The 27,675-nt window shown below is 36.3% G+C and overlaps 1 protein-coding gene across 1 annotated transcript; it reads right to left on the bottom strand.

Annotated features, from left to right (window-relative positions):
* Positions 1-515: 515 nt before the first annotated feature.
* On the bottom strand, positions 516-26,683 carry RFC3 (replication factor C subunit 3). Its single transcript, XM_060128817.1, has 10 exons — positions 26,481-26,683; positions 23,776-23,913; positions 21,084-21,151; positions 18,851-18,948; positions 16,622-16,803; positions 15,430-15,566; positions 15,241-15,339; positions 13,109-13,178; positions 11,651-11,911; positions 516-904 (listed from the first exon to the last, which is right to left on the bottom strand). Exons 1-9 carry the CDS (start codon positions 26,565-26,567, stop codon positions 11,720-11,722), a joined length of 1,071 nt encoding a protein of 356 aa, XP_059984800.1. The 5' UTR covers positions 26,568-26,683; the 3' UTR covers positions 516-904; positions 11,651-11,719.
* Between the last annotated feature and the right edge of the window lie 992 nt (positions 26,684-27,675).

Raw genomic sequence — 27,675 nt, 5'->3', positions numbered from 1 at the left:
TTAAACTTATTACTAATTATTTTAGCATTGTATTTGTAAATTAAACTTTATTTTCCAATAATTTACTTGTTTATATAAAAATACAATTAATTTGTGTATATTAACTTTATATCATGCGAGCCTGCTAAATTCACTAATTTGTTAAAAGAATTGTTGTTTAGGATTTTTCAGGTAAACAATAATTTCACCTGCTAAAAAAACAATTTTCCTCCATCCTTCTGTTTCCTTATGCCTGTTATGCATTTTTCTTGCCTTATTAAACTGGCTAGTTAATGATATACATGCTAACAGGCTGGGAGAAAACGTACTTACTTTGAAATGCAGCAAAAACATAAGATGACTAAAGACTGGAGTGATGGGTAGATATGTGATAAAGCAAATACAGTTAAATGTTCACTGTAAAATACCAGCATGAATGTTCATTGTCACTTTTTTTTCAGTTTTCTGTATGTTGGAAACTTTAATAAGATGACATTAGGAAAATAAAAACCAAAGCAACAATCCAATTTTGAGAGAGGGACTGAGGACAAAAGAGACAAGGACAAAGGGACATCATAGGTTTTGAGGGACAGGCTAAAATTGGTGAAATCCAAGGCTCAGGATTAAAAACAGATGAGCAGCTTCTCTGTCTCATCAAGAGAAAATATGAATGCACACAGAGTAAATTGGATACAAACAAATGAACATAGAGTAATATAGGATGCATACATATTTGGTTTTGGTAGCTGGCTGGTAAGGATATAAGGTTATCTGCTCTAAATGAAGTTCTGGAAAAGGCACTGTGGAGACTGGATCTGAGAAATGTGAGTTTGCTGGGTAGTACTGAGGGCCTATTTCTTGGTTGGTGGCTATGAATGTAGTTGAGGGCAGTCTGTGCTCAACTGCCTGGATCCAGTTTCTTCACCTGTAAAACAGGATAATAATGGCCAACTTCAAGATCATTAAGAGAATTAAGTGAGAGAATGCCTGTAAAGAATCTAACACAGTGTCCCACATAAAGACGAAGAACTTTTTTCCATGCCTACTTCTAGTGATTATTTTGTACAGCCGCACTTCAGGAAGTTGCTAAAGTTTCTCATGCTGCTATCTACAGAGAAGGTAATTTCAGTAGGCGATCAGCTCATCAAAAGAGCTGAAACAGGCACAGAAAGTACCAAGCCACAAAGGTACCATGCAGTGTTTGTAACCAGCATTAGGTTGTAATTTAAATGAGAGTTAAGGTTTGTAGGGACCACTTTCCTTTACTGAGAGGAAAGTAATTTATTATGTCTTTCATACCACAATCAAACCGATAAACAGCATCTCATGATAACACTCCAAATTTCTATTGGAATTGTAAACAGGAAAGAAACCAAGGGGCAAATAGCTAATAAAATTTAGTTCATCAATTTGAAAAATATGAAATGATTATGTCTTTCTTGAGAACTAGGTAGAAAGAAAATGGCTGCTAAGGGTTGATTCTGTAATTTTTAAGAAATGTGTTTCATGATTTGGAGGGCTGTAATTTGGAAATAACATTTAAATTCCTATTACTCAGTTCTATAACTCAAAGTATAACACAGTACTTAAGGAAAAACCACAGCAAGAGGTTTTTTTTGTGTGTGTGACACATATTACACAACTTCAAACCTTAGGAACAAAATTTAATTTATATTATAAAAACATAAAATCAAAGGGGAGTGACATCAGTATCATGGCAGCTTAAGATGTACCTCATCTTTGTCTTCCCACCAACAATAAAATTTGGCATCCACCTATGGAAAGAAATCCCTTTCAGGAAGTTGCGGAATCCAGCACCATAAGCCAAGGGACCCGGGAGGAGTCTCGTCCAGCCATCCATCAGGTAATAGGGAGACAGGCCTCAGTCCCCGATGTGGACCCTGTCATGGCCTATAAACTGGCCCCAGCCTCTTTCAACCACCATCTAGGAGCCCCTGAGAACACCAACTTAGACATTCACTCAAGGACAAGAGAGACTTTGCAAAAGTTCAGGTTTCCAGAGAAGTCCCAGAATTCCATTGGAGGAAAAAAAAGTTTGGATGTATTGGAGGAGGTAAGAGGGACAGTTTGACTTTACCCACATCACCCCTCCACCGAGGGATGGCACAGCTTAGGGCCAAGAGAGATCTTCCTCACAGTGATTTATCCCACAGAAGAAAGGGAAAGCATGTGAGTGAACACCCCGCTGCCCCAGCTGTACACAACATGCCAAAGGGGCTCCTTTCTCTCTTGCTCCATCCAGAGTATAGAATCATGAGTTACGTGACTGTGGGCAAGAATAAGTGGGGAGAGTGGCAGATACAACTACTGAAGGACAGTAAGAGGCACAGATCTTAACTGTGTCGTGAATTCCACCAAGAACCTGCCCAACAGCTGCTGGGAATGCATTACCAGTGGATCACAACTGGCTCACGGGAACCTCAAGCACTCTGTGTGCCTCACCTACAAACTCCCCATCTTGTGGTCAGCTCCCTGCGTGTGCTCCCGACGGTGGCAGCAAGAATAAGCTTTGGAAGATAGTGAGCATGCACATATGCTGGCCAAATCTGCAGGCCAGGGAGAGATCACAAACTTGACCCTAAGCACCACCTGTGGGAAACAAAAGAGAGGCTGTCAGCACTCACTCAGCCTGGTGCATTGACGGATCCAGAGAAGGCATAAAGCCTAAGAATTCTGCCACAAGAGGGAGCAAGAAGCATGGAGGAGGTATACTCCAAAAAGGGTCTAAGATAGCCTCAGAATCTCTAATAAGGCTGATGGGAGGTATCTCTCTCCCAGAAGCAGTTAGTGAAGCCTTGAGGGGGTGACTGCTACTTCAGAAGTAAAGAAATAATGCAAAAGTTCAAAGAACATGAAAAATCAAGATAACATGGACACCACCAAAGGATCACAGTAATCTTCTGGTAACCAAACCCAAAGACATGGAGATCTGTGATTTACCCAATAAAGAATTCAAGTTTTAAGGAAGCTTGATGAGGTACAAGAAAACACAGAAAGACAAATGAACCATATCAGGAAAACAATAAAGGAACAAAATAAGAAGTTTAGCAAATGCTCATAGCAGCACTATTTACAATAGCCAAGACACGGAAACAACCCAAATCCCCATCAACAGATGATTGGCTTAAGAAAATGTGGCATATATATATATGATATATATATATATATAAAAAATATATAAATATGATGGAATATTACTCAGCCATAAAAAAGAATGAAATATTGCCATTTGCAGCAACATGGATAGACCTAGAGAATATCATACTGAGTGAAGTCAGACAAAGATAAATATATGAAGTCACTTGTATGTAGTATCTAAAAAGTAGTACAGACGAATCTATATACAAAACAGACTCACAGACACAGAAAACAAACTTATGGTTACCAAAGGGGGAAGGGAGGGGAGAAGGATAAATTAGGAGTTTGGGATTAACAAATACAAACTACTACACATAAAATAGATAAGGAACAAGGATTTACTGTATAACACAGGGAACTATATTCAATAACTTGTAATAACCTATAATGGAAAATAATCTAAAAAAATACATATGTAACTGAATCACTTTGCTGTACACTTAAAACTAACACAATACTGTAAATCAACTATGCTTCAATTAAAAAAAAAAGAAGAAGAAAAGTTTAGCAGAGAGACAGAAGTCATAAAAAGGAACCAAATGGCAATTCTGGGGCTGAAGGATACAATGAATGAAATGAAAAATGAAATAGAAAATATCAATGGCAGAATGAATCAAGCAGAAGAAAAAAATCTGTAAGACTGAAGAAAGAACTCAGAAATTACAAAATCAGAGAAGAACGAAGAAAAAAGATGTAAAAGAGTACAGAAAGTTACATAATCTATGACATATCATCTAAAGGACCAGTTTGTAAATTACTGAAGTTCCAGATTTAGAAAAGAGGGAGAAGGGGGCAGATAGCTTATTTAAAGAAATAATTACTAAGAACTTCCCAAGTCCATGGAGAGATTTGGAAATCCAAGTTCGTGAAGCTCATAGGTCACCCAACTAAGAGATTCTCTCCAAGGCACACTATAATAAAACTGTCAAATATCAAAGACAAAGAAAGAATCTTAAAAGCATTAACGGAAAAAAGCTTGCATTTACAAGGCAACCCCCGTAATGCTATCAGCAATTTTCTAAGAAGAAACCTTAGAGGTCAAGACAGAGTGGGATAATATATTCAAAACACTGAAGGAAAAAAACTGCCAACCAAAAATATTTTATGTGGCAAAGCTGTCTTTCAGAAATGAAGGTGAGATAGACTATTCCAGACAAAGCTGAGGGAATTCATCACCACTAACCTGATTATAAGAAATGCTGAAAGGAGTTCTTCAAATTGAAATGAAGAAACACTAATTAGTAATATGAAAATGTACTGAACACTGGTAAAAATAAGTACACAGTCAAATTCAGAATACCCTAATACTGTAATACGGTTAAGTGTTAACCACTTAACTTTTGTACAAAGGTTAAAGGACAAGAGTATAAGAATTACTATAGCTACAATGATTTGTTAATGAATAAACAGTATAAAAACAGGTAAATTGTGACATCAAAAGCATAAGAGGAAGGGGGAGTAAAAGGATAGTTATTGTGTGCAACTGAAGTTGTTAATAAAACAGACTGTTATATCTATGTTTTATGTAAGCCTCATGGTAATCACAAAGCAAAAATCTATAGGAGACTCACAAAAGATAAAGAAAAGGGAATCAAAACATACCCCTACAGAAAACCATCAATTCACAAAGAAGCAGCAGCAGAAGAAAAAAGCAAGGGACTTACAAAACAGCCAAAAAACCATTAATAAGATATCATTAATAAGTCCTTACCTGTCAATAATTACTCTAAATGTAAATGGAGATTCTTCAAATAATTAAAAATAGAATTACCATATGATCCAGTAACACCACTTCTGGGTATTTAGCCAAAGTAAATGAAAACAAGATATGAAGCCTGTATCTGTACTTTCATGTTCATTGCAGCATTATTCACAACAGTCAAGATATGGAAACAACCTAAGTGTTCATCTATGGACAAATAAAGATGTGATATACATACATACACAAACACACACACATAATTATTATTCAGCCATGAAAAAGATGAAAACAGTGCCATCTGTGACAACATGGATGGACCTTGAGGGCATTATGCTAAGTGAAATAATTAACAAGAGAAAGAAACATACCACATGCTATCACCTATATGTGGAATCTAAAAAAGCCGAACTCATAGAAACAGATAATAGAATGGTGGTTAACAGGGGCTGGTCAATGGGGAAATGGGGATACACTGGTCAAAGAGTACAAGCTACCAATTTTAAGATGAATAAGTTCTGGGGATCTAATATACAGCATGTTGATTATAATTAATAATACTGTATTACATACCAGAAAGTAGTTACGAGAGTAGATCTTAAGTGCTCTCACCACAAAAATAAAATTGTAATGATGTGATGTGATGGGAGGTATTGCTAATGCTATGGTGGTAATCATTTTGCAATATGTAAGTGTATCTATCAACACATTGTACACTTTAAACTTACACAATGTTAATCAATTATATCTCAATAAAGCTGGGGGGAAAAATGTAAATCATACATTTTTAAAGAACTACGTAAGATAGTGATTCACACCCAGGAATCGGGGCCTTCATTTAAAATCCTGACATCAAGACTTTTACTGCCAGTTAAAAAAGAGTAACTGATACTGGACTTGCCCTCCATTGTAAACAACTAGAAAACGAGACAAAACATAAAAGGAATGCTACATCAGACACTGGAGCAGGTAGTGCAATGCTGTGATACGTTAAAGAAAAGAAACCAAGGAAGTAAACTCTAAAATCACCCCTGATTTCTGCCTAGAGGCACTTTCCAGCCTACAGGGTAGGAAGGGCAAACCCAGGCAGACAACTGTGACAACAATGAGTTGAGGAGAAGAGAGCAAAATTCAGAGACTGGGGTGGCTGAACATGCATGCAGAGATCTGAAAAGAGGAGAATTATACAGAAAAAGTGCAACAGAAATCTGCATAATGGTTGCCTTGCATCCTTGGCTGATTACTAAGCATCCTTGGCTGATTACTAAGCATATACATTGAGTATGACTCCACAAAGCCAGGCAGAGAGAAAAAAAACAACAACAAAAAAACTACTGGGGAAAGACCTACTAGAAACTAAGCTGAATAATTACCAGAGCTCACACAGGGCTGGAAGACAGTGAGTTCTGGTGACCCAGGACGTAGCTCCTCAATGATCTCTGGGGCATTCGATCAACACTAGAAAGATCAAACCACAGCTGTAAAGCTCAACTAGGGATAAAGACTACTCTAGGCACACCCTAAAAGAGGTTAAAAATAAGCATGAAAAGGATCAAGCTGCTAATCAAATAACTGCCTGTGAAAACAAAGTTCAACACTGTTTAAAGAAAGACGGTTTCACTGGATGATCTTTAAAGCAAGTTAGACTGTGCAAAAGGTTAGTGAATTTAAAGGCAACAGAAACTATTCAAACTGAAGGACGGTGAGAAAAAGTCTGGGAAAAAGATAGAAACCCTGTGATTTACGGGCACTATCATGAAGTCAGAGATGTAACTAGAGTCTCAGAGGAGAGGGCAGAAAAATAATGAAGAAAATGGCTAAATTTTCCTAAATTTGATAAAAAACACAAATCCACAAATCCAAGAACTGAAACAAATGTAAAGCCAGTATAAAGCAGTATGAACACAAAGAAAAATCATGCCAAGACACATCTTAAACTGCTGGAATTGGCCATAAAGAGAAGTTGTAAATCTTACAAGGAGCCACAGGAAGTAAAATAAAACAAAAAACGCATAGGAAAAAAATTAGAATACAGACGTCTCCTCAGAAACAATGCAAACTGAAACACAAAACTGTATTTTTAAGATACAGAAAGAAAAACAACTGTCAAATTACAATTTTATACCCATTAAAAATGCTTTTCAAAAAAGAATGCAAAATAAAGCCATTTTAGGCCAAACCCCCCTCCCCCAAAAAACAAAAACAAAAACCTGGGAGAATTCACCAGAAGATCTGCCCCACAAGAAAAGCTAAACCTGTTTCAGAGTAAAGGAAAATTACATCAGATTGAAATTTGCATATACAAAAAAAGCAATGAAGAAATGAGTCAGTGGAGGGCTACTTCTATTAATTGAAACAGGAGGAGATTGAGTAATTTCCCTCCACAGAAAAGTATAAAAACAGACAAAATTGTCAAAAAATAACCAATCATGACACTGAAAATTGATCAAAATCAGACAACAAATTTGAAAAATGTTTATTGTTAAAAAACTAGATTTGGACAAAAATGGTAGCAACTCCATGACTTTCTATACTTGGTATTATTACCTTGTACCTACCACTTATTCAGTAAAAACTGTACCTTTATAAGTTTAAGGCTAGTTGCAGCCAGAGTATTAGACTGAATTAACAGTTGGGAACAAGGAAAACCCATAGCTTTGCTAAACCAAAGTTGCAAGTCCAGTTCATGGCCACTAAGAAATCAATCAGATAGTGAACTGAGAGATCCTAGAAGTGAAAGAGCCACACAGTGGCTAAGACAAACTCTTAATTCACACATACCTGACCGACCGCTTAAGTGGAAAAATGAAAACCAAGGGATACTGAGAACTGGTTGCAACCTTGAATGTTTTCCTCAACTCACACACAGCTCAGCAGACTTAAAGTCTCAACTTGAAGATGTCTGAGTTCACACTCCACCCAAATCGTTGGGTTGACTACTAAGCTATGCAGACAGAAAGATGAAGCCAGGCTAAAATAAAAACAACTGAGTAGAAACATCAGTGGCAGCACAATGCAAGGAAGATAAATTACAGAGTTTAAGTATAGGTAAGCTAGGAAACAAACAAAAAACATACAAAAAAAATCAGAAAACCAAAAGAGAATCCAAAGTTACTAAAATATATTATCTAAAATTAAAGTTTTCAGCCACAAAATTACCACACATTGGTGTAGGGGGAGGGGGAAGAAGTATAATGATACACAAGGGAAAAAGCAGTCAATATAAACTGACTGAGTGGGACCAGATGCTGGGTTCAGGAAAGACTTCAAAGCAACTATTACAAACATGTTCAAAGAATTAAAGGAAAACATGCTAACAAGGAGACAGAAAATAGGAAATCGTAATAGAAACATTGAAACTATATAGAACAAAATGGAAATTCTAGAGTTAAAATGTACGAACACTAAAGTGAAAAATAAATTAGATGAGATACCAGATATGAAATGGCAGAAGGATTCAGCGAGTTTGAAGATTTATCAATAAAATTATCCAAGCCAAAGAAATCAGAGAAAAAAGACTAAAGAAAAATGAACAGAGAATCAGCCACCTGTGGGCCAATGTCAAGTATTCCGGGATATAAGTAAAAGGAGTCTCAAAGTAGATGAGAAAAAAAGGTCAGAAAAAAAGGTTTGAATAAATAATGGCAAAAAAATTCCCTAAATTGATACTATAATACTAATATTACTCATAATAATCTGATCCAAGAAACTAAACAAAGCCCAAGTAAGATAAACACAAAGAACTACAACTAGTTACATCATAGTCATCTTGCTAAAAGGCAAAGAAAAAAATACTGAAAACATCAAGAAGAAAGTAATGTATCATGTAAAAGTGAACAATCATATGTTACTACTGGCTAACTTCTCATCAGAAATAATAGAGATCAGAAGGTAGCAGAATGAAATATTTGAAGTGCTAGGGGAAAAATAATAAAAATTTTAAATGAACCTAGAATTCTGTGAGTGAAGACAAAATAGGTACATTCCAGATAATCAAAACTGAGAGAATGCTAGCAGACCTTAGCTATAAGAAATATGTCTACCATACAAACTCTAATCAAAAGAAAGCTGGAGTGGTAATATTAATATAAGATAAAATAGATTCAGAGTAAGGAATATTACCAGAAATCAGGAGGAGCATTCATAAAGGGGTCAATTCATCAGGAAGACATAACAATCCTAAAGTTTTATGCACCTAATGAGCTTCTAAATGCATGAAAACCCAAAAAAACTAAATTAGACAAATCCATAAATACAGTTAGTGATTTCAATATTCCTCTTAGTAAATGACAGAAAATTAACAAGGGTAGAGAAGCCTTTAAAATATATCTGAAAATTTTCAATCATTTGGAAATTAAACAACACACTTCCAAGTAATCATTTGGTCAAAGAAAAACATCTCAAGTGAAACTGAAAAATAGTTTGAACTAAATGGAAATGAAAACACAAGATATCAAAATCTGTAAGAGGAAGTTAGATCAGTATTCAGGGTAAAATTTGTAATTTTAAATGATAGAAGAGAATGGTCTAAAATCAATTACCTAAACATCCATTTTAAGACTCTGGAAAAATAAGAGCAAACTACATCAAGAGAAGAAGGATGGGATTAATAAAGATTGAAAAGGTAATCAATGAAATATAAAACAGACAATATAGAAAATCAATTAAACCAATTTTATAGAGACAACTAGAATGCCCATACAATGCTGGTAGGAATATAATATGGTACACTTTGAGAATCTGGTGACTTCTTAAAAGTTAAACTGACACCTATCTTAGGTCTAATTATTCCATTCCTATGTATTTACTCAAGAGAAGTGAAAACATATGTCCACAAAATGACTCCCAAAATATTCAGAACAACTTTATTCATACTAAACAAATCCTGGAAACCCAAAGGTCCATAAACAAGTCAATGGGTTGTAAAAGTGTATATAAACATACACTGATCAATGAACATTAAAGAAATTAATGAAATATGCAACAATATAGACGAATCTCAGTTATAATTCTGAGAGAATGAAGCCTTAACCAAAGACCATACAGTATTTGACTCTAAATTCTTGAACAGGCAAAACTAATCTATAATGACAGGAAGCAGATCAATGGTCACTTGAGTTGGGGTAGGGGTGGGCTGACTGCAAAAGGGATATGGAAGAAATTTTTCAGGGTGATGGAATCTGTATCTTGATTGGGATGATGGTTACACTGAATACCTTTGTCAAAAATCAAACTGCAGACTTAAAATGGATATGTTTTATTGTATGAATTATACTTCATTTCTCTACATCTCAAGTTTCTTATTCATAGCTCAGAAATAATACTTCACAGAGTGGTAAGGTTATAATGAAATAGTACACATACCCAGTGCAATGCCTACCATGTAGTAAGCAGTTCGTTATTCATCAGTTCTCCACCTGAACACCTGTTGTTTCTAAGGAGCTTTCAAGACTCCCATACCATTATTAAGATAGCTGCAGTTAAAAAATTCTTCTTCATAGGGAACTAAAATGCCTCTCTCCAACCTACATCCATTGATCCTAAGTCTACCCTCTCTAGAGCAGTTGTTCTCAAACTGAGGCGTGCATCAGAATCACTTGGAGGGGTGGTACAACACAAAGACTGCTGAGGCTTATCCCGATCGTTTGATTCAGCAGACCTGGAATGAGACCTGAGAGTTTGCATTTCTGAGTTCCCAGGTGATGCTGGTGATGCCAGGGATTCCACTCTGAGAAGCACTGCTTTAGAGAAACATAATTTATAAGACCACTCATACTTCCAAGTGCATCATTTTAAACACTGGAAGAGTTAACATATTTTTTAACTTTCCTTTTTTCCAAATTAAAGCAGTCTTAGCTCTTCCAAACCTCATTTTCCTAGTTCTGTTAGAATGTCAATATCCCTCCTAACATGTAGCCCCCAGGACTGAGACTTCCAGTTGGGACCTAACTAGTACCACACCTGCCACCCCACAAAAAAGGCAACAATCGTTTATCTTAACCTGAACAGTTTCCCAGGTTTAGGTTTTTCAGTGTGTGTGTAGTTGTGTCTTTGTCAATCAAACACTTCCTGATTGTTTATCACCAACGGCTATAAGAGCAGGTCTTACTAATATTCTTATACAGAGCCTGTCATAAACTTCTGTCAAGCAAAGCCTTTGTTCCATGAACCAAATTCCTGAATTAAAAAATGCTCCAAAGGACAGGACCAATAATACAACAGTATACTTGTTCAAAGAGTAATTTCAACAGTAATATACCTTTGCTTCAGAACTACGTGATGCATATTCTTCAGCAGTCTTCAAGTACTTAATGAAAACATGCTTATCTGAATCACTGAAAATAAAAGCTGGAATTCTACAGTTTCAACAGAAATGGTATGTGCAATTTTCTCCACACCCATGCTATTACATTTCAAAATTAATTCCTATATTTCCTGCAAAAATATAATTCTTGGTTGAGGGAAAAAATGATTAAACGTAATGACTTGCCAAGCAAAAATTTATGTACCTGTGGCCAAAAATGGTCATCTGAAGGATAGAAAACAATCCCTGCTTTCTTATGTGTAAATTTCCTCCAGCAGGTGAGAGAGTATACAGAAATGAGAGGATCAACACTGTATACTTGGAAAACAAATTTTTAAAGTAAATTAAAATCATGTTCCTAGACTCTAAAGTTTCTAGTTGTATCCTTTCAATACACTTCAATAGTACAGGAGCAATTATTTAACCTAGAGAATAATGATTAATAATTCAGAGGAATTATTACAAAAACCACAAATAAGACATAATTAAGTAAAGTTAGTTTATTTTACCTGTAGCTCTTCCAATATAAATTTAATGTAAATGCTGATACTGAGAAATATTAGGAAGAATTACTGATGTCAGAATATCATGCCTTCCAATCCATCCTCCATGAACTTCTTATAAAGTGCCATAAATTTGGCCACAAATGCTTCCAAGTGATAAATGGCTTTGCTACCCAGCTGTAGACGATGTTCATAGTAAGCTGCCATCTGGGCCACTTCCCCTTTCAGTTGTCCATCACAATTATGTAAAAGCTCTGAGAGAAGGCCCTAAAGAAAGATAACTAGTAATTAAAAAAGTAATCATTTTTAAAAAATATTAGCTGAAAATGCTTTATTTCTCTCATTCAAAAAGGAAGTAAAACTTAAGTTAAGTATGTTCTTTTTTTATTTCTGATGGACCAGCAGACTTCATCCAAAAGTACATACCATTCTATAATGTAAAAATGTGATAGTTATCTTTCATATTCCAACTCTAAATATTTAAATGTACAAGGGTGCAAAGATATAAGTACAAAGATGCTTACCGTAGCATTATTAATTATAATAATCTGTAGACAACCTAAAGCTCCACCAACAGGGGTCATATCCAAAAACTGTGGTATAGTCATATAATGAAATCCCACCCATCCACTAAAAAGAATAAGGTAAATCTGTACTGTCATGAAACAGCAACCATACTACACTGCTGAATTTTTAAAAAGAAGGGGAAAAAAAAACAAACAGCACAGGACACTGAAGTTTTGTGAAACACACACATATATGCGCTTATTTCTATGTGACTAGAAAAGAGGTCTTATGGAAACAGAGTGTGGAGCTTCACTTTTTTCTTTGTATATTTGGTATCATTTGAATTTTTTCATGTAAGGATTACCAGGTAATTTTAATAAATACAAACAAACAAAAAAACAGTGTGTTCCCTAAAATCTAACAGTCAGCCTATCTATCCAGCTGGGGAGTTGATTAGGTTTAGATCAGCCCTAAAACTGTGTCTTACAATATCCCTCTGCCTCCTTCTTTAACCTCATTACTCAAGTGCACTGGGCCTTGCTGTCTGCAATACTTGTTCCCCAGCTACTTATATGGTTCCCTTCTTTTAATCTTTCAAGTTTTAGTTTAAACATACCTTTCTCACAGAAGCCATCACTGACCTTCCATAACCCTGCCCTCCATTGTTACCATTTCACCTTGTTACTTCCTTTGTGGCACCTGGAACATTCTGAAATCCTCTTGCTTCGTTTCCCATTTCACCCCACAAAAATGCAACTTCTCTGAAGGCAGGCCCACCCGTCCCCTTCAACACACCCCTAAAGGTGCCTGAAGCACCAGAAGCTCAATAAATATCTGTTGAACTAATGAGCTGGACAGAAAGAAGTGACAATGTATCTTAGTGCAGCAAAAGCCCTGAGATCACACAAAGTCCAAGTTTTATGGTTATAAACAGTTCAAAATTTGAAATCAGGATACCTTCATTATTATTTCAGGAGGAATACAATGAGTCAGAAGCTCATAGAGTCTCCCACGAACTTCAAGGAGCCTATACAAAACAAAACAATATTCTGTGATAAAAATAGGAGGTAATTTTTCCTCTGTACTGTCTTAGTTTACGAATTAAACATCCCAATACAGACATTTTCTTAAATGGCTTATCATACTTAAGATACACCTATGGAAGCTTATCCTAATTTCAGTTCATTTTTCTAAAATGATATAATAATTGCTCACTAAATATTAGCTGCTATTCAAATTAGAAAATTATGAATTTTCTAAGATAGGTCAAACAAGAATCAAGACTAAGGGGTCAAAAATCAGAAGGAGCCATTTGGTACTGTGTGGACCAATGTTCAGAATGACACTAGCCATCCCAGTATTTCTGCACAGCTCCAAGGTTTTCTGAAATTAAGAGAAATTTCTTTTTATACAGCATAATGGCATCAACTCCCAAAACTGTTAGTCTAAATAGGCAACAGCAGCACTCGAACAAGTTCATTTATGAGCTGTCAAAACCTGTTTGGAAACTGGAGGAAAGGGCCGCAGCAGCTAGAATAATTAAGTAAAGTAATAATCAACTGAAGTCTTAAAAATACATCTAATAATAGTCAAATAGTCAAATACTGCAACATCTGTACCTAAATCTCTTAAGAGCAGGAAAGTTCAACTACTACCGCCAATTTTTCTTCATTAAAATCAGAACAAAAACAAGAAAGTCATTGTTAGCGTGGAATTATTTTATGGAAGTAAAAGGCTCCCAAGACACGCTTTATTTGAATTTTATTTCTTTAAAGCCTGAAATTTCTTCACTGATTGACAATATTTTACAGAACGGAATGCACATTTTTTCCTAAAGTCAAGGTTTCTTTTCTGAAGAACCTACCTAAAACGTTTGCACTTTTCGAAAACTATTAATTTCTTCAACTAATATAAATGAATTAATAGGAATTCAATGCAAATACCACATACCCATTATCTATGACTATTCACCTCCTCTAATCTATATGGTAGCCCAAGAGTACACATTATCATTTCCTTTGAAGAATTTCTTATAAAAATAAGAATTCATCAGATATACCATACAAGAAGAGAAACATGGTATAATCCTCTCATGATTATTTTCACATAAACCAGGGAAGCTTACATTTCAGTGGTTGCATTCAGTCTAGTCTGTTTCCTAAAAGAATCAACCCTCTCTAAAGTCCAAAGATGGTTTCTCAGTTCTGACAGGCAAAAAATAGTAGCAAACTGTGTCTCAGTGAGCCTAAGGGACCTTCACTAGACGTTCCAAAGGTAGTGAGTGGGCCTTAAGACTGTCACTCTTGATTTGGAGAAGAGCAGACTGCCCTTCTCAATCAAAGCTGTCATGATAAATCAAACAAGCAGTGGCTGAAGTACTCTCAGCATGGTCTACTACTGAAGAAGAGACCTAGGAAGTAAACAGAAACAACTGTACAGCAAATACGCACAGAACACTTCCTAAATACTGATGGCATATACACAATATTATTCTTAACAAAGCCTATCATCACACATGAGCACCAGGTCTTCTGGTTCTCAATCCATTATCACACAATCTCTTCTGCTCTTATAACAAAGGTACAAGTATCCTTGGTATAAATAATAACATCTTCATTATACAAATGAAAAAGTTGAAGCTCTAAGATGAAGTTACCTGCTCAAGGACACTTAGCTAAAACTCAGTAGAAGAACTAGAAGTCTGACCCACAGTCTAGGGTCTTTCTATGACACATCAATACAAAGTTACATATTGTGATTTTCAATATTAGAAAGCTAGACACATCATGCTATGTATTAATATTAAATCATCCAAGATTCTGGGAAAAACCTAAAACTTCCAAAATTTGTTTTAATTTATGTAGAAGTTCCACATTTACATGCCAATAGCCATGATATCATATGCTAAACTATTCTGAACCACTAAATTTCTAAAATTAAATCCTACCTTTTCTTTATAAGTGTACTATTATAGATTTAATTATAATTCTAAATGGCATGGTATTAGCATAAAACAGCTAACCTAAAACTTAGAATATCTGTACTATCTCAATGACCAAACTTTCATGGTGATCTTTTACAGTGGTTACCTCTGTGGAGTCTGCTGACTGACAATAGCATTGGCAGTCTCCCTCAGATACACCTCCCAATCTGTTTCAGGGATTTCTTGATCTCCAGTAAAAGGATATCTACATGACAAAAAGAGAACACAATAAATTAAATGAAAGTGGGCTTATGTCCCAAAATGTTTCCCACGGTAACTTCCCCCTTTCACTCACTGTTGCACTCTGCAGGCTTCACACATAAGCAGAGCTTTTCTGAGATTTCTGCAGGACTTCTCTGCAAGTCTACGAGCCAGTTGTGAAGGAAGATTTAGACCTTCCTTCTTGCACACAGTAGATAACACATGGCAAATCTACAAACAAAATAATTAACAAAAATGGGCAGTCTGTCAAACAGCATACTGAGACAATTTCTGTTAATATCTTTATAGACCCTCCCCAACCTTTTTTTTGGTCACTACCCTACCCTAACCCACTGCTCCTTCAGCAGGAGGCTAGGGGTCTAGCCTAGCTGTCAGGAAGAGGCAGCAGCTAGATGGGCAACTGGAGGAAGCTCTGGTCCCAGCTCCAAGCCTGACAGCCTCCTCAAGGCAACATGGAGTTGGAGACAAAGGGTCTCATGTTGGGGGCAAAGATACTGCTCACAAGGCTGCCAAGTAGAGCCGTACAAGCTGAAGTGCACACGACTCAGGCACTAAGACCTGAATGGTGCCCATGGGAGTGGTGTAACCTGGCAGTGCTGCTGCTTTATAGACACTTTTAACTCTATCACCCCCAAAATTTTTACAAGTGAAACTTATAATAAAGTTACTTTAACTACTTTGAAACTAATACAATGTCACATATTATCCCCACTTTGCATAAAATTGTCCCAAATCTATTAAACAGCAGAAAACTGCCTGTGAGAAACTGGTATTTCTACTGACAGCTACTAAGAATGATAAAGAAAACAAAAAAATGTATTATGTTTCAGACTAACTTTGGTCCCCTAACAGGGGACTAGGTATTCCCAAATCATCTTCTTGCAAAATGTATTTCCTGAATACTCATGCCTCCTCCATAAGCCAGTTAAATCAGGTTAAGGTAGAAGCCATTAAATAACCAGCCTTTACCTACTTTAGTAAATCCACAATAATTACTTGTTTAAAGTAAAAGATGATTTAATGGAAAGAACATTTTCTATATATTGGTATCTGGTATTTACTACACACACATATATATATATATATATATATATATATATATAGGTTTATACGTATACTAATAGTTAGCATCCAGGCCATAGCTATTCCTAAATTACTGATATAGCTCACTATGTTTTCACAAAAACAAACATGACAGGGATGTACACACAGTACGCATGGAATTTGAAGTGAAATTTTTTCCTGAAAAGTTTAACTTGACTTACATCTTCAATGCTGGGAGCAGGCACACGAACTGCAAGGCACCTACTACGAATAGGTGGTATCACTTTTGATGTAGAATTGCAACACAAGATCAACCTGCAGGTGGACATATACTTTTCCATGGTTCTGCGCAAGGCATGCTGAGCATCTTTAGTGAGTTTGTCAACTTCTGTCAATAACACGACTGAGTCAAGGAAAAACAAAACAAACTTTAACTTAAGTATTTCTCTTCCTCTTCCTCCTCATTATTCAGAGTGAAATCCTAAATAATAAGTCTAATATACTACTTTCCCCTTTGGAGAAGACATGCAAAACTTATAGGTACGGCGAGAATAATTTCTTTTATTTTTATTTTAAAACATTCTAAGATCAAACAAGCCTAAGAAACACTAGGCTAAACAAAGTTAAAGAGGTTATTTTGTTGTAGAATTTACTGCAGCCTTTATTATATTTATACACAGTAGAAATCACCACGACAAGGATATAATGTGCTTCATTTACCCAAAATAATTTATCTCAGGAGCACATTTCTGTAGAACACCTTAGCATTGAGGAATACACTTTGGAAAACACTGGCACAAGAGATGCAGCAAATAAGGCATAAAGACATCTGGTTACTTGTATAATAAGATTCCATCTGGTCATAATCAAGGATTGTCCTTAAAGTGCTTCAGGAATAGTATGTAGGGACTGAATCCAACTGTTGTATTTTTCATTGTATTAAATTATTTCTAGAAGATGACAGTGGTAGCATTTGTAGCATTTGAATCTCTCCCATAAAAACAGACAGAAAAAGTAAAGATTCCAAGACCCAAGACAACATTTATATCAAAACTAGGTGACAAGTTGTCCCTAAGAACCCTAAATATGAGCAAGTGAGAACAAGAAACTATGTGTGGGAGGAAGTGGCTGGGATCCACCAGGTTTTTGACAGCCTTTAGGACAGGAGAACCCCAAATCACCCACAAAAGCACACTGGAAATATCATGGGCCAATTTAAGAACAGCACTCAGAGGGCTCAATTCATGGCTAAGAGCTAAGGAACCTTGATGCAATAAGGTTTGAGAGAACATTGGACTGAAAATAATAAAATGAGTATTCCTTCCAAGATAACACTTCACAGTTTGGAGACGTTTTGGAATTAGAACCGAAATTGAACAGAACAGGAAAAATAAAGACAAGGAGATTGATCCCAGTATCTGACAAGGATAGCACCAAATAAAATGATAAAAAAATAAATCATTGCTAGGTGAGAAAACAGCAGCATATTTTAAAAATTAACACATCCCAACCAAGTGACATTTACTCCAGAAAGGCAAAGCAGTTTCATTAAAAGATCCAGTAATATAATACTAAACACTAAGAAGAAAAATCATAAAACTACATTAATGGATACAGGAGAGCATTTGAAAAAAAATTTTTTAATTTATTTTGAAGTACAGACTGAGGAGGAAAGATAAGAAATACACTGGAATATGCACAGGTGATTTACAAAACAGTAAAATAAGCAATGAACAAAAGATAAAATCATCACATTCACTAAAAAAAAAACAAAGTACAAACAATTTATTTTCTCCACTCAAACAGACAAGGATTAAAAATAATTATCCAGTGTTGATAAATGTTAGAGAGAAATGGGCATTCCTAAACACTGCTGGTGGTAGCACAGAGCTATACCCTCTTTCACATGAAGAATTTGGCAAAATATATCAAAAGCATTAAATATTGGCATATTTATCAAAAAATCTCCTGTAAAAATATACGCATATATATGCACATAAATAATACTGCAAATGTTAAGAGTAACTATTATGGGGATTATAGCTGGTATGAATTTTCTTTTGTTTAGCTAAACATTTGATAATGAACATGTCACTTTGGTTCTAAGAACCATTATTTTTAAATCATGCAATTTCTTATTTTAAATTAAGTATTTTTTCATTACTTATCTAGTTCTAAAGTAACAAATGGGTGGCACAAATAGTTCTCTTTCTGCCAAAATTCAATTCTATTAGACTATAAACTCCCAGGAGCAGAGATCATGTCTCTCTTGTTCACTTTTACATATTTAAAGAAAAAAAAAAGGTAGCATAGTACTTGGCACAGAACAAGAGGTTAATAAATATTTGCTAAATGGATGGAATTGACATTCCCCACTACATTTTTCTCTTATACCCACTGCTTGTAATTTAAGTGTCTGCCTCATAAAAAGAAATCTTTTTATCACATACCTTTAAAATCTTTTTGAGAGTTTGTTTCAAGTTGCTGTGATTGTGCCACTGTTTTCAACATCTCCTGAATTACTACCCGGTCACTATTTCCAGCATCACTATACAAAACAAAAATAGTGGTAAATATGTGTGTAAATATTTAGAAAGTATTATGCCCTTATTCTTAATCTGTTATTGTACGAGGAATGTTGAAGACCTTAAGTGATCAAAATTTTAATCAAACTGAGTAACACCTATTACATTCACAAAACTTTAAAAGTGAAGTGTTTTAGGGTCATTAAATACTAAAAATATTCCAATACTCAACTACAATTTGGTTAATATCACTGAAAACACCAAGCATGTTCTTATTAAGTTTACTGAGAAGATAAACAAAATTGATAAACCATTAGCCAGACTCATCAAGAAGAAAAGGGAAAAGACTCAAAAAAAAAAAAGTGAGCCATGGCCACTGAGCCTGCGCGTCAGGAGCCTGTGCTCTGCAACGGGAGAGGCCACAACAGTGAGAGGCCCGCGTACCGCAAAAAAAAAGAAGAAGAGCAATAGCTATCAACAGCTTATCAAATACTTTGATACTTCTGTACCCACTATAATTCATACCTAGTCAGAGCTAATTTAAAATATAAAAATAACTCCTTGGAACAGAAATTTAATCTCTGTTCCTCTTCTCCACCCCCAAAATAGTAAAGGTCTGAGAGAGAACAAGCCTAGACAAGTCCCTCTCAGCACAAGCAGAGTTGATTCAGGGTCTTCACAAGGGGATGGGATAAGCAAATTAAGTTTAGTACACAAATCAGTACTCTGTAAGCTGCTGACTTACAGGCATTACCTGTCATTTATACCAATATCATTGCTTTAGCACTTAAGTCCTGCACCTCACAAACCAACATAAGTCACCTGGTTAATTCAGGCTGAATGTCAATTTAAAACACCTGAAAAACAAACAGCTTACCCTCCGACTATTCTTGCTACAGAGGAACTCTCAAAGAGAAAAAGAGGGCATAGAAGTCAGCTTTTTTTTTTTTTTTTTTTTGCATTACGCGGGCCTCTCACTGTTGTGGCCTTTTCCGTTGCGGAGCACAGGCTCCGGACGCGCAGGCTCAGCAACCATGGCTCACGGGCCCAGCCGCTCCACGGCATGTGGGATCCTCCCAGACCGGGGCACGAACCCGTGTCCCCTGCATTGGCAGGCGGACTCTCAACCACTGCGCCATCAGGGAAGCCCAGAAGTCAGCTTTAGTTTATTTTCCCAAACAGCCATTGTCTGTCTCAATTCAATATTATTAGATCAATATACGTACAGTGTTTCTTTTATAATCATTTCCTTGTCCAGAATCTAAAATAATTCGCTTTTGTCTATGGAATTACCACTCTCTACTTTTACGATCAGACCCTTTCCCACCAACCTTAATTTTTTCTTTGACATACCTAGGAAAAATAATATCAGTCTGTTAGGGCTGTTCTGAGGACTAAATAATCCATGTAAAGCTTCCCACACAGTGCCTGCTACTGAATACACATTAACTTAAAACTCTCTTCCTCTTATTCCATTCAGTCTAGAAAGGGATGCTCGATCTCATTGCTGTGCCACTGCCCATAAAGTTGCCTTTGCCTGAAGATGTCCTTGATTCTGTTCTCCTTCAAGAACATATCAGACCCCGTAGAACCCTGAAGGCTTAGCCAACTTTACGCCCAATACAATTATTTCTACATCATTTACTTAAGCAGAACGTAACTGCTGTGGCAAGAGTTTTCAATGTGCCTCCCAACAAGATCCTAGTCATTATCTCATGATAGAGAATACACACAGTGGCTGATGGACTACAATACCCTTTAATCAAAAAACTGGAACAAAGAAAATGGGAACCCAAATTCACTTTCTGAAATATTTTTTCAGGCATTTACAAACTTTTTAGACACACTTTGCTCACCAGTTCTGAATGAGTCAATATAATTCAACAAAAACTTACTGACTATGCAAAATACTTTGTGTAAAGCACAGAGCTCTGTAGAGCAAGAAAACTTAATTAAAATTATTTGACTTGGGGGGGTATCAAAGAGAAGGGAAAGAAGGAAGGTTCTAGGCTCCCCGTCTCACACAGGGCAGCTTCACTTTTATCTATTTTATATAGTTTCCATACATAATTTTATTTCAAAAAAACATTCTACTCTTTAAAAAAAGTCTGAACATCACTATTCTAAAATTGCTTATTTCTATGTAGTAGCAACTTACCTGGGATTAACTTCAAGGTGGTAATTGCTTGCAATAGTGCTAATTTCAATTTTCTTTTTAGATGGAGTCTGTGGACAAAGAAAGTAGTTTTTTTTTTAATGTTTATTCATGACTATTTCTCCTCTTTTCTGTATTTCATTCTTTTTAATTATGTAAACAATTTATGTTTACCAAAGAAAGAAAACTTTAGATGACCACCACTAATGCTTCAACTTCATTAACCCCATTCCTTTCTTAAGGTGCATGTAAACATACATGTTTTTACGTACATTGGGTCATATCACACATTGTTTTTAGTGTGATCACTTTTCTCCTTTACCTCTAGTAATCTCCAAACCATTCCCTGTTATCAGATCATCGTTGTAAACAATCTGCCTATGTCCTTTCACAGCCTTTTCCATGATAACACACAAAAATAAACACATACTAATACATTACTACATAGAGTCTGTCAGCATACTTGCAAAAATTGTTTTAAAAAGAGGCAATCATATATATTTCTCTGTGTTTTGCTTTTCCTTAACAACACATGTAGACAACCTTCTCAGACAAGTGGTATAGGCTGTTATAGTTGCATATCAACCATAACATGGATGTCCCAAAGCCAGTCATGCAGATGGGCATTTTGTTTCTTGCTTTTTACAATCTCAAACAATTCCATAATTAACATCCTTGTGCATATGTCTCATGCACTGCTTTCACATCTATGTAACAGATTCCCAATAAAAGATCTGCTGGATTGAAGATGATGTGTTCTCTAAATTTTTATATGTATGTATGTGTTTATTAGACTCTTACTGCTTTTCCTCAACTATCACAAAGGTCAAACATCTTCACATAGGTTTACTGACTGTTTATCTTTCTCTCCTGTGGCCATTTTTTATTCAGTTTTCTACCAGGTTGTTTTTCCATTGTCACTTTGTAAAATCTTTTATCTAATACATTCCTTTCAAATATTTTTTATAATCCTTCATTTTTCTATTGATCTTATGTATACTGTCATACAAACTTTTAAAATTCATATATACCCAAGTATATATTTTCTTCTACAGCTCCCATGCTTTTCATTAAAAGGTGCTCCTGACTCATACACTGTTCATACTGTCTAAGAAATTCTATTCTAAGAAATTTAGATTTATTTTACCATTTCAGCCTTTAATTGATCTGGATTTATAAATTATGTGTAATAGGGATTCAACTTTATTTTCTTCTGGGTTGGTAACTAGTTATGCTAGCACATTTTGCTGACCAATCCTCTTCCTACTGATGTGAAATAGATCTTGGGCTGTCATATTTCTGGGCTCTCTATTCAGTTCCACTGATGTAATCCTCTATCCCAATGCCATAGCAATATTGTTTTGCTTATAGTAGGCTTACAGTATGGTTTAATAAACACATGTCCCACTTCACAAATCTTCTTTTTCATAATTATTTTAGCTAGTCTCAGAAATGTACTTTAAGATCACTTCATACAATTAAAAAAATAAATTGCATTTTAATTGGAATTTCGCTAAAATTTATACTGAACATGGGGAGAAGAGATACTTTTAAATACTACTGAGAACATGATGCATCTTTCCATTTGATCAGCTCTTGTTTTTTGTCCTTTTATAAGATTATGTATAAGGTTTTCTTACTACCTTTCTTAATAAATTTGTCCCTGCATATTTTAAAGAATTTCCACCAGGATGTACTACCAACATCTCAAATTCAATGTGTCTAAACACAAGCTAATCCACATTAGCCTACAGTCCATTTATTCTCCTAAAGATTCTATTAATAGCACAACCTACTGTCCAGTCACTCAGTTTACATTTTTTCAGTGCCTAATATGTGCAAGACACTATACCAGAGGCTATGAAGAACATAAAAATGATGGCAACTGGACTTATTGTGGTGATTATTTCATAATGCATAAAAACATCAAATCACTATGCAGTATACCTGAAACTAATATAATGCCACATGTCAAGTATAACTTACAAAAATATAAAATTTACCCTATATAACTTCAAAACAAATACAATCTTGTCAGAGTCAAGATGTATAAATAACTATGATCAAGGCAAAACAAAGTAATGCTCTAAAAAGTATAAACTATGGGTTGTAGGAGGAAACATTAATTATAACGGGGTTGGGGGGGCACTTCCAAGAGGATACGTTTCAGCTAGATCTTAAACACTGTCAGTAAGGAAAGAGTATGAAAATGCATTGCATAGCATGAGGCTACAAAACACAGCCAGGGCAAGATCATGGGAACTCTGAACATCCCAGAGCCTCACGTCTCCTCTCCCAGGCAGTCAGCTGCCCAATCTTTCCCGAGTCACCAGATTCCACATTTAAAATTTTTCTCCAAATCATTCCCTTTCCATACCCACTACTGCTCTCAGAACAATGAACTTTAGAAACTTGAGTTCTAGTTCCAGCTGACACTAATTTGAATCTGAAATGAATCCCACCACCTACATCTTACCCAAAGTCTCCTGTTGCTCATATTTCTTCTCTAACGTAATGTAACTTTTGTCTGATTATAATACTTAGGTCTATAAATCAGCAACTCTTAATCCTGTACACCAGGATTACCTGTGAAATTCTTACTTAAATCACACATTGGGCAGCAAAGGGTCCTATATGATGAGGACTGAAAATCCCTGCTCTAAATATTTGGAGGGCCTCAAAGTGAAATGCTTACTGTGATGGTCTGATGTTCAATTCTCAATTTTTCCACTCCCACACCATAAAGCTCACGTAGAATACACATAATTCTTGTCTTTTTTCCAGCACCTGATGGTCCATAGACTAACAGATGAGGAAAGTCACCACACTGCACCTGGAAAAAAAAGAACAAGGCATTTTCCCCAAACTACTGCCCAACCTGTGGAAGTAAACTACTTTTCAAGTATCAAATATTTTGTGTCTCTACCTATGAAACTTCAAAAATGTGTGTGTGTGTGTGTGTGTGTGTGTGTGTGTGTATAGAGAGACAGATCTTTAACTCTGAAATGTTGATTACCCCCCTGGGATTAATGTTACATAACTTATATATCTAGCACAGTACATGTAAGATACAACACTATATGATAGAAAGCAAGAAATCCCAAACCTGGCTGACTGTCAGAATCTTCCAGAGAACTTTTAATAAAAAGACTAATTACTGGACCCCATCCACAAGATTATGATTCAGTAACTGAGACTGATGCCTGTCGTAGTTTGGGCTTCTACAAATAGTCCCTTTGATAAGAAACGAGTGCATCTGGTTTTATTTGGAAGGTAAAGGAAAACTTTGTAGGGGAGCAGGAAAGCAAGGAAGGAAGGCAGCCAACAACAGTGTTGTTAACTTAAATACCACTCTGGGCATCTGGGGCGTGATCCTGCTGTGGATACTCCTGAAGCCAGTGCAAAATACACCACACTATTAAACCACCCAAGGGTGGAGAAGCTGGAGTATGATACGCTACCTCTCATCAAACCTTTGCTGGCTTGGGAAAGTGAACAGAGAGAAAGAGAGGGCATTAATTCCCTGACATTTCAAGTCTTCTTAGAGGTGTCAGCAAGAGAAAGCCTTCAGGAAATGCAGATGCAGGGAGTTGGAAGTCGGTCTGTGTAATTTTATAAATTAAGAGCAAGGGAATGGAGTAGGACGCTGACAGTGTTGCATTTCAAAACAAGATTGTTTGTTTTTAAAAAACGTTCCCAGGTGATTGTGATGCTCAGTCAGGTCTGGGGATCAGTGTTATGAAGGCTATAAAGATGACAAGAACACAGACCTTAGCTTCAGGTGCATAAAATCTTGTGGAGCAAAAGTTTTATAAATAACCGTTTTAGAAAAAATGAAAATAAGTATCTTAACAGAAGTGCTTGTTACAGTGAATTTTAATACTCTGTAAACTCATCTATCTCTGGCACTGAAAGAAAAAAGTGTCAAGGAAAGGAACTATTTATCTAAGACAACGCATGGAAAATAGTAGGTACTCCACAAATATAGCCTTCATTTTTTTAAACTTCTATCTCACCAAAATTAAGTTATGCTGCAAATGTTTCACACTTTTATTAGGTTGTAGATTCAAAGGTAAACAGGTGAATACTTTTGAAAAGCCAAATCTATTAACACAAGACTAATACACTAAATTTTTGTGCAAATATTTATTCCAAATTCTATAGAATAGAAAACTGGCAATAGAATATAAAATATATTCCATGGTTAAGAAAATCAAAGTCGAAGCTATTGTAAGAAAATGCAATTTGTCTATAAATGAAGCTGTATTCATTTATAAATTGCATTTTCTTAGAACAGCTTTAACTCTGATTGTCTTAACCATGGGATACATTTATTTAGATTTATTTAAACAGTATTTTAAATACTAACAATAAATAAAATATTGAATTAATAGATTTACTTAAAATTAGTATAGTATTAGTATTGGAATACCAATAATTTTAAAAGAGAGTTTAAAAAAACACTTCACTCTCACAACACCACCAACTTTTCTAATGCCTTTCATATATAAGGATGGAGTTCTTTTATTATAATTTCTCATTGGAAAAAAAAAAAGAAACTTTACAAATAGTACCTGTAATTCTGAAAAAGATGGGTACTGGAAGCCCAGAGGGCTGAGCAAAAACACTTCCATCATGAAGTGGTACTTTAGGCCCTTAAAAAGGGTAGATAAGTGGCTTTTCTACTCAAGACCCTTCTTCCATCTCCACTCTCTACAAACTTGTTTGTTTTTCACAAAGCACTGCCATTAGATACTTTTATCAGCTACAACATAAAAATAGGCATCGCGACAGGAAAAGAAAAATCTTCCATTAAGGAATTAAACTTAAGGACAACCTAATACCACATAGTTTAGAATTAAAAATGACCTTAGAAATTAATAAACCCAATATCTTCCTTTTTGTAAATGCGGGCAATGACACCAAGACATTTTAAGTAAGTTTATTAAAAAGTCAGATGATGTCACTTCTCTGTTCAAAACGTTCCAAAGGCTTCCCATCTCACTCTATTAAAATTTACTGTATCTGCACTTCCTCCCACCCCCAAACTCCCCCATTTCCTACTCCTCTTCCCGCTGGCCCACGGTTAGCCAGCCGCACTGGCCTCCCGAGTGACGGGCTGTGCACACTCCTGCCTCAGGCATTCTGCACCTGCTGTTCCCTCTACCCGCTCCACTCCTCGCCCCGGAGCTCCCTACTGTGGGCTCTCCCACTTCCTTCAAGCTTCGGCTCAGATGACAGTCCTCACGGAGACTTTCTTGGTTTACAAGCACAGGCCCCTCCCCCACACCGTGTCCTCGTCCCAGTTTTACTTTTCTCCACAGCATTCATCACCTTCTGAAGCGGGAGAGCGAAGGCCTCGCCTCCTCCGGCTCTCCCCGCCCCGTCCCGCCGACTCACCAAGTTGCGCAGCTGGGCCGCCTGCTCCTTGTGATAGTCCAGCTGTCCCAAAGAGCAGGGCCGGTATTTGTCCACCCAGAGGCTCATGCCGGCCCGAGTTCCCGGGGTCCGACACTCGAACTTCCCTCGCGCTCGTCCTCCGCTCCGGACTCACAAACAAGTTTTCCCGCGAGCTCCAAATCTCGCGACATCACTACCTGCGCGGCGGCGTAAACGAGTTAGGGGCGGAAAGACTACGGAAGCCTAGTACGGACAGAATTGGGCGCAAAGTCGGATATCACCTACTCGTTAAGGCTCATTGTTTTATTTAATCATTTTCTTTGTTCTCACCCTCTATCATAGTACAGTAATTATTAAGCAAAATTGGAAATTTGGCTCTGATACTCTAGGAGTCAAATTCGGGAACTTAAGAGAGACCATCCTCCTAAATTCATTTCATTCGTTCATTCAATCACTCATTCGTGCTACAGAAACTTACAAAATATTTACTGTGTGGAGCTCTGTTTTTGGCACCAGAAAATATCCGGCTTTTCTCACTTGGCAGGCACCAAAAGAAGCTTTATTGAATAAACCGCTAAAACTAATATCTAATCTTCACTACCTTTCCTTACCTCCATTCCTCAAGATTCTTACTGAATTTAAAGCAAAGGAATCTAAAGGTCGTGAAAAGCTACAGAAATGTGGCCACTCAAACTGCACCTCTTAAATGCACTTCTCTAGGTGTATGTAATTTTAATTACTTATTTAACTTATGCTTTTATTTTACATATTGTTCAAAATCCTAAATACTGCCACAGGACAGGAATTGATTTCCAAATATGTTTAATAACCTTCTATCAAGGTGCCCCCTCTCATTCACCTATGACACAAGAATTTATTGAATTCTTTGAATCATCATATTTACTGAATTATTCCTGTGGGCAAGAAATTATTGGGCACAATTAATAACACCACGGGGCTTCCCTGGTGGTGCAGTGGTTGAGAGTCTGCCTGCCGATGCAGGGGACACGGGTTTGTGCCCTGGTCCGGGAAGATCCCACATGCCACGGAGCGGATAGGCCCGTGAGCCATGGCCGCTGAGCTGTGCATCCGGAGCCTGTGCTCTGCTACGGGAGAGGCCACAAGGGTAAGAGGCCTGTGTAAAAAAAAAAAAAAGAAAAAAAAATAACACCACCAAGTATAAGACACAATCTCC

Source organism: Lagenorhynchus albirostris, chromosome 18, assembly GCF_949774975.1.
Source record: "Lagenorhynchus albirostris chromosome 18, mLagAlb1.1, whole genome shotgun sequence".
In the NCBI taxonomy this organism is placed as follows: Eukaryota; Metazoa; Chordata; class Mammalia; order Artiodactyla; family Delphinidae; genus Lagenorhynchus; species Lagenorhynchus albirostris.
Note: the sequence above shows the minus strand (reverse complement) of the source record. Positions and strands in the feature narration are given on the sequence as shown.

Excerpts from the sequence above, each read along its gene's own strand:
- RFC3 (XM_060128817.1), bottom strand. The coding sequence starts at position 26,567 with ATGAGCCTCTGGGTGGACAAATACCGGCCCTGCTCTTTGGGACAGCTG. Across the intron at positions 15,340-15,429 it reads GAAGCCTGCAGAGTGCAACA|ATATCCTTTTACTGGAGATC; the intron begins GTGAGTGAAAGG and ends TTTGTCATGTAG. Across the intron at positions 13,179-15,240 it reads AGTCAGCAGACTCCACAGAG|GCTCCTTGAAGTTCGTGGGA; the intron begins GTAACCACTGTA and ends TGTTTTGTATAG.